Below are 8361 nucleotides of genomic sequence, written 5' to 3' on the forward strand. Positions count from 1 at the left end.
TGAAGGCAAAAAACATTTATTTCCTCAGTTTCTGAGGGTTGGGAATCTAGACCAGTTTAGCTAGGTGTTTCTGCTTCAGAGTCTCTCCTGAGGTGGGAATTGAGCTGTCAGTCAGAGGTGCATCATCTGAAGGCCCGACTGGGGCTGGGGAACTGCTTCCAAACATGCTCATGTGGCAGCTGGCAGGAGGCTTCCTTTTTCAACACATGGGTCTCTCTATAGGACTGCTTATGAGATGGGAGCTGGCTTCCCCCAGAGCAAGTAAACAAAGAAGCAGAGAGAGAAAACAAGATAGAAGATGCAGACTCTTTCATAGTCTAATCTCAAAGTGATGTAATATGACTTCTGCTTCTGCTACGTTCTGTTGGTCACAGAGACAACTCAGGTGCAGTGTGGGAGGGAACACACACATGATGAGAGATGGGGTCAGCAGCAGCTGTGTTGATGTCCTAGGACTGCCATAACCAATTGCCACCAAGTTGGTGGTTTAAAATGATGCAAACTTGTTCTCTCACAGTTCAGGAGACTAGAAGGCCGTCCTCCCTCTGAAGCCTTTGGGGAAGAATTCTTCCTTGCCCCTTCCTAGCGAGAAGTTGCCTCAGTAATAGCATTTCTCGCCTTGTTGCACATAAATGCAATCTCTGCCTCCAGGTCTGGGTCTCCTGTGTTTCTCTGTTTGTCCTCTCCTCTTCTTGCAGGTGTAGTCCTGTTGGATTTAAAACCCACCCAAGTACAGCATGGCCTCTTACCTAATTTCATCTGCAAAGAGGGCCATGGTCTCTGCAAATAAGGCCACGGTCTCAAGTTTCCAGAGGGACATGGATTCCAACCAGCATGGGACTCTTTGGAGGCTAAAACCCACACCTTGAAATCTCAGGGAGCTGTGACAACTCTAGGTCCAGGATTGCTCATTCTATAAACACTCTCTCCAGGAGATTCTAGCCATGCTAACTCATCATATTTTCTTTCTTCATGGCTTTGCTGAGGCCTGTGAGCTGCTTCTCATCACTGCTGAGCAGAGCAGCAGAGCTCCATTCAATTTGAACTTCACTCAGGGAAGTGGATGCTGAAGATGATCAGAAATAGTGTTTGCTCTCTTTTTCTCAAGATTAACTTAGTACACAAGAAGTCCATCTTCACTGTAGAATGATTTGAATATTGGAAATAAATAAAAGAACAAAAGAAAAATCACTTGTAATTGCTAAATTGACATTCCAAAAGTTGAAGTAAATTCTTCCAGACTTTTTTCTGTGCAGAAATATATAGATAGGCATTTTTTAATAAAAATGAGATTACAAGATATGCTACTTTGTAATTTTGCTCTTCTCAGTATATCACAAACATCTTTCCATGTGAAGAGATACCAGCATCTTGGATTTCAGTGGTACCTCAGGTTTCAAATGTATGACATGTCTGGTTGTTTTTTGACCTTCTGAGCTGGAGTAAGTTCCTTGGACACCACCACCAACTTCTGCCATGGCTAGAGCATGAGTGTTGAGATGGAAAAGGTAGAATATGATGGCAGCTAAGTTATAGGCAAGAGGAAGGGGGCTGGGCCTTGGGTCCCAAACTCTATGACCTCCCCCTCCTGCATAGTGGTAGATGACAGGACCTCATGTGGGCATTTGGTGGCCCTAATAGGTTTAACTCAGGATGGGCTGGCTGGTGGGGCTCAGGGGTACTGGGTAAGTTATCGTGAAGCATGAAGGATTTCCACTACTCCCCCTACCCTAACTCCTTGGGAACCTTTTTATGTGGCTTCCAGTTTATCTTGAGTGGTTTTTGCAAGGTTCTACATGAGTAGCATCACTCAGCAGGGAAAGAAACTGTGAACTAAGCCCCCAAATCTCAAAGGATTTATCCAAACTGGGAATCAAAAGGGAGAGTGGCTTAGTGCCCAGCCAGAGGTGGGGCCCTGAGAGCAGATGGGGGGATGGTTGCCACCAGTGTCTTCTTCCACCTCCGCCCCTGCCTAAGCCAGTTCTGACCAGGTAGGTTCTGGGGGGTACATTGCCCTAATCACACTGTTGGAAGTAGAAGTCTGTGATGGGGTTTCCCCAGCTGGCATCCTCTGAAAGCTGGGTGAGTGTGAGAGGCTGGTCTGCTTCAGGCAACGTGCAGAGGAACCAGCCCGGGTAGGCAGCTGACTCGAACCTGGAGGTGAGCCCTGTGTCCCGCCGGTAGAAGGTGAAGCTCTTTGATTCGTTGGCACCAAGGTAGAGTTCCATGATGTTTACTGGCTGTGAGCAGAGGGGTATGACAGGTGAGGGGAAGGAGCAGAGGAGGCAAGAGTGCTGGGCCACAGGCATGAATAGGTAGGGCTATAATCCAGAGAACCCTGTGAGGGAGAGGAGCTCTGGCCCCAGGCTGCTGACTTAGTGAAGTCAGATAGCAAGGATGCCCCAACAGGACTCACCTCTAGTTTCAGAGTTGGTTCCTGCCCTGTCCCACACGACAGGCACTGGCTCCCTCCCTGGACTCCCAGGATGACTGGAGACAGCTTGGCATCCAGAGACCGGTTGGGAACAACACTGATCTCCTCGCCTAGAGAAAGGAAGCCAGATTCAGGGGCCTTGACTGTCCTTCCCTCCCTTTTTCTACATCATGGACCTTGGAGCACAAGAAACTGCATGAGACATCCTGTCCCCAGACTGGGCAGAAGGAAAGCCTGTTAACAGCTGTCATCTAGGGAACGTGGTGTCTTGCAGTTGGCCCAATGACAGCAAGGCATGTAAGCACATTATACCATCTCCCATCTGTATGCCCACCCCCTTGTCCAGGCTCAACCTTTCACATTTTCTCCAAGCCCCAGGGGATATCTGGCCACCTCCTTTAATGTCTCTTGACCCTCTGGCCTTATTTAGAAACTTGATAAGCCTCTCATCAGAGTTATTTGGACATGTTTGTACCACCTGTGATATTCCTGAGAACGGAAGAGGGTCTCATTCCCTTCTATACCATCTCCCACCATGTATACGAACACATACACCCACACACTCACACATGGATATATTCAAGCTTATATACATGTACAAACACACACACAGAAACACACATGGTGGACCCAGAGCCCAGTAAAAGTGTCCCAAGTGGGCATGTATATGCTATTTTAGAGAGACACCTGTCACGGTGTCTGCGGCAGAAAGAGTAAGATGGTGCCACCGCTATCCGGGTCCCATCACTCTGAGGGACCAGGAATTCCCAGAAAGCAGAGGGGACCCAGGACAAAGGGGTAGAAAGTCACTCCCACATGGGAATAAAGGCCTGGAGCTTTTAGCACTGGCTCCCAGGAAAAGGAATGTTTGGCCTAAGTCCACCTATGAGAGAAGAACAAAGCATTCATTCTGGAAAAGATTCCCACCTTTGCATGAGGCTTGAGGTGGCCTGTGGTTAAGTGCCCTCATTTTGCTGGAAGGTGTAGTGTTTTTTGTCTGTGTTCAGAGCCTGCTTTTATGATGCCCCATCTACTGTGTCAGGCCTGGGGTCTGTCGGCCAGTTTACATCACTATTCTAAGTCCCCTCCAGGCCCCCTCCCCTCAGAGTCTATAAGGACCTAGGGAAGTTGGGTCATGTTTTGCCACGAACCTTTGATGACCTTCCCTGCATGCAGCCCTCCAGCTAGAAGCTGGTTGTCATGCAGATAAAGCACCTTCAAGGCCGCATCCTTCATCCTGAAACATCAATGACAGTTAGGGGAGAGGTGGGTGCTCAGGCTTGCTGGGCTCTACAGAGTCCCCCACGGTCAGACACTGCCTCATTCTCCTCCTGCTGTGCCAGAAGTAACCACCCAACCTTCTCTGCCAGCCCTGCTGGGCTCCTACCCTACCAATGGGATAACAACACAGCCCCCCACCTGAGTCTCAGATATGCTCCTTCACCCTATTCACTCTTCTCTATACCAGCCAATCTCCATGTGTGATGTTGGAAAAGAAACTGGACTGTGAGTCAGAGTGCTGGGTTCTTGTCCAGCTGTGCCACCATTGCTACTGAGTCACAACAGACAAGTTGCTTGCCCTCTCTGGGCTTGAGTCTCCCCGTGGCTAAATTAAGACAAGGGTTAGAGCATGCCCATGCCTTTTCCAGATGAAAATCTGATTCTTCAATCATTAGTGAAGACATCAAGGCACATTTACTTCCACCTAGTAAGTGACAAATATCTTTAAATTTAAAATTCTTGGGGTACCCGAGTGGCACAGTCAGTTGAATGGCATACTCCTGGTTTCCGCTCAGGTTGTGATCTGAGTGTGGTGAGATCAAGGCCTGTGTCAGGTTCGCACTCAGTCTAAGGCTGCTTAAGTTCCTCCCTCCCTCTTCCTCTGCCCCTCCCCACTGCACGTGCTTTCTCTTTCTCTCTCAAATAAAAGAAATCTTTTAAAAAATTTTAAATAAATAATAAATTTAAAATTCTTTTGTTTTGTTTTCAAATTTATTTATCATCTCTGATCCCAATTGTTTTTTTTACATCCTGGGAGGTGAAAAATATATCCTAAAATGGGTTTTTTCAGGTGTTATACAGAAATAAATATGCTGTATGCAAATTGGTTCGATGGTAGCTAAACACAAACAAATCTTGTTCAAAGTTACTCATATATCAAACTGCACCATGCTTCCCTTAGAAGAAGACACAGAAAGCAGTATTTCCTACATCTTTTAATGAAGGAGAGCCACTGTCTAAAGTCACTCATAGGATTGGGGCTCCACAGAACACACCTTGGGAAAATGTATGGAAGTCTCTGAGTTCAGAGAGGACAAAGACCATTTTCACTCAGTAGCACAAAGTCCAGAACACAGCAGACCACCTGGCTCAGTACATGTCAGCGGTCGGACAGACTGACTAAATAGTTTTGTTGTTGTTTTGCCCCAAAGGGCAGTATGGGTGTGATAGAGCAGAGTGACATCATTTCACCCCAGAGGATGGTAACACCTCTGGGCTGGGTCTCCGGACTTCAATTCTCATTATGGATACGTGGGGCTGAAGCTCAGCGCAGAGTGATCCACTTGCTCCCCCTTCTTATCAGGAAACCCCATGAGGTGGCCAACCCCAGCCTGACAAAGGCTGGAAAAACTTCTCTGAGGACAATGAGGGGCTGTTTACAACTTCCCAGTTGCCCACCCACCAACAAGAGCCCCAGCTCTGGGCAGCCGCAGCCCCTCCCTACCCACAAAGGATGGACAACGGGTCTACCCGGAATTTTCTTCCCCCAAAGGACACAGCCAATCAGAGGTTCAGATACTCACCGGAAGCACAGCGCCCCACTCAGGACCATCTTGACCTCCACAGTGTGTAGACTCTCTTATTCTGAAATAACACAAAATCTTAGGTGGAGATAGAGGCTGGGCTGGCAGGGGCTTGAGAAGCAAACGGCCTTCTGACCCCACCCTACCCCTTCCCAGAATGTGACCATTCCCCATAGAGCAGAGGACTCTAGGGCTGGGGTGAGGAAAGAGCCCCAGTCCTGCCAGGGAGAATGAAACCCAGCTCCCCAAAGGACACCTCAGAATGTTCCTTTCTCCTGGCAGAGCCTGTGGTATCTGCCTGCTCCCCTAGGATGCCTCAGCCCTTTTAATAATGCACGAGGGAGGAGCCCCGGAAACCACCACAAGCTGAGGAGGAGCAGCGCTTCCCAGGCATTTCACACCACCCTAGGCCTCCAGAAACACCTGCTCTTCAGTACCTCTCCCAAGGAAGGAAGGTTTTGGAGATAATCTTCTTTCAACAATTCTGACGAACTTCCCAGTGGCCTTCAAGTTCGTCGTGAGCTCCTGGACCTCAGGCGCTTCCAGACCCAAAGGGTTCAGTGCAAACAGCCCCTCAAGGAAAGCCGATTTTAGAACAAGCCCCCTGTTCTCCCCTTTCCTTTCTCTTTTCCTTCCTTCCTTCATTCCTCCTTTCTTTCCTCTCTCCCTCCCTTCTTTCCTTCCTTCCTTCTTCCATCCTTCCTTTTTTTGCCAGGCCTATGGGAAATGCTGAAGGTGGGGCTTTCCTGCTTAGGCTATGTTTAGTCTACATATTCATTGTAGAAAAACCTGAAAATCCAGATTGGCCAAATAAATACATAAAAGAAAGAAAGAAAGAAAGAAAGAAAGAAAGAAAGAAAGAAAGAAAGAAAAAAAGAAAGAAAACCAAACAAGCCCACACCATGAATACTTGTCTTCTGTGAGTGTACCATCAGAAAACCAATGTTGACACTTTTCCTCCGTGTATATCTATGCATGTAACTGTCAACTGTGTCTCCCACAACTGTGTCACAGAGCCTATACTCTATTCAACTTGCTTTTTTCATGTAGCAAAACAGAATATCTTTTCATACCAAACATGAATTATGACATAACATTGAATAGCTGCATACATTTCATTGCATAGATGCCTCATTTATTTATAGCAACCAATTATTATTAGTCTATTATTGTTTGCTATTGAAAATCATGTGGTGGCAAACATCTTCATATCAACCTTTTCTTCGCTCATGTGTCTGATGATTTCCTCAGAAAGTAAAAGCTAGCCCATGCCACCTGCGATCGATCTTTCTCCAATACCTATTTGGCAAATTAATATGTAACAATTCATGCAGCTTTGGTACCTCCACACACTCTCTGTGATGGAGCTGAGTTAAAGGCAGAGGGCTGTGCGGAAAAAAAAAAAAAAAAAAAAAACACAAAACAACAACAACAAAAAAAAAAAACAAAAAACAAAAAACAATTTAATGACATCTTGAGTATTGCTGATGGCCATATATTGTTAAGGTACAAATTTTAAAGAAATTGTGTTCCAGTTTATAGGCTAAAAAGCCCTTAAAGTGTTCAAGAATAAATAAAATTTCAAGTTTTTCCAATGTGCCAAACACCTTTCAGAAAACTTTAAAATCTAAACACTACTTTAGGCAAAATCATTAAAGTGACCAAATGGAAAGGACACTGAAAATAAACATTAAAAAGAACAAAATGAAAAAGAACCACCAAAAGGTGTTGGTCTGTAGGCAAAGTGAGTTGTTTTTTTTTTAAGATTTTATTTTTTTATTTTAGATAAAGAGAGTGGGGGGGATGCAGAGCAGAGGGAGAGAGAAACTTCAAACAGACTCCCTACTGAGCCCAGAGGCCCACTAACTGACTCGGGGCTCTATCAAATGACCCATGAGACCACGACCTGAGCCAAAACCAAGAGTCACACACTCAAAGGACTACACCCAGGTACCCCAAAGTGGTTTTAAGCAGGCAGACTTTCATTTGTAAAGTGATAATAGAGAAGTACATATTGTTTCACTTTAAAAAGCTGCCTTCTGGGGCACCTGCGTGGCTCAGTGGGTTAAAACCTCTGTCTTCGGCTCAGGTCATAATCCCAGGGTCCTGGGATTGAGCCCCCGCATCGGGCTCTCTGCTCAGTGGGGAGCCTGCTTCCTCCTCTCTCTCTGCCTGCCTCTCTGCCTACTTGTGATCTCTGTCTGTCAAATAAATAAATAAAATCTTTAAAAAAAAAAAAGTTGCCTTCTCTGATCCCCTGACCATAGTGAATTGCACCCACGTGTCCACAAGACACATCTGCGGGGCTTCCTCATTCTGACTAATATGGAATGACACCAGTGCATGGCTGCCCCCCCCCAGGATGGGGCAACTTGCTGGGGGTACAGGGGAGATGTGTCTGCTCTGCAGTGTGCTTCATGGTGATGGGTACAGGATGAATGGAGGGAGAGGTGAATGAATGAGCTAAGACAGTGAAAGTGACAAAAACAAGACAAACTCCCATTAAGAAATGTAAGTTCTTCAAACTTGAAAATAAGACAGGGTAGCTTGAAGTCTGCCATCATGACGCCACCAGCTTTGGTTTTCTTTTTCAACACTCCTCTGGCTATTCAGGGTCTTTTCTGGTTCCATAAAAATTTTAGGATTATTTGTTCCATTTTTTCCAGTGAAAAATGTCTATGGTATTTTTTTTAATTTTTTTATTTTTTATAAACATATATTTTTATCCCCAGGGGTACAGGTCTGTGAATCGCCAGGTTTACACACTTCACAGCACTCACCAAAGCACATACCCTCCCCAATGTCCATAACCCCAGCCCCCTTCTCCCAACCCCCCTCCCCCCACCAACCCTCAGTTTGTTTTGTGAGATTAAGAGTCACTTATATGTCTATGGTATTTTGATAGGGATTGCACTGAATGTGTAAATTGCTCTGGGTAGCATAGACATTTTAACAATATTTATTCTTCCAATCCATGAGCATGGAACATTTTTCCATTTCTTTGTGTCTTCCTCAATTCCTTTCGTAAGTGTTCTGTGGCTTCTAGAGTACAGATCCTTTTACCTCTTTGGTTAGGTTTATTCCCAGGTGTCTTATGGTTTTTGGAGTAATTGTAAATGGGAT

The 8361-nt window shown here is 45.8% G+C and overlaps 1 protein-coding gene across 1 annotated transcript; it reads right to left on the reverse strand.

The window, feature by feature from the left end:
* Positions 1–5532, reverse strand: IL36RN (interleukin 36 receptor antagonist). The gene is made up of 5 exons (XM_044262500.1): positions 5495–5532; positions 5239–5299; positions 3586–3671; positions 2417–2544; positions 1–2240 (listed from the first exon to the last, which is right to left on the reverse strand). Exons 2-5 carry the CDS (start codon positions 5265–5267, stop codon positions 2016–2018), a joined length of 468 nt encoding a protein of 155 aa, XP_044118435.1. The 5' UTR covers positions 5268–5299; positions 5495–5532; the 3' UTR covers positions 1–2015.
* Positions 5533–8361: the final 2829 nt, after the last annotated feature.

Source organism: Neovison vison, chromosome 8, assembly GCF_020171115.1.
Source record: "Neovison vison isolate M4711 chromosome 8, ASM_NN_V1, whole genome shotgun sequence".
NCBI lineage: Eukaryota > Metazoa > Chordata > Mammalia > Carnivora > Mustelidae > Neogale > Neogale vison.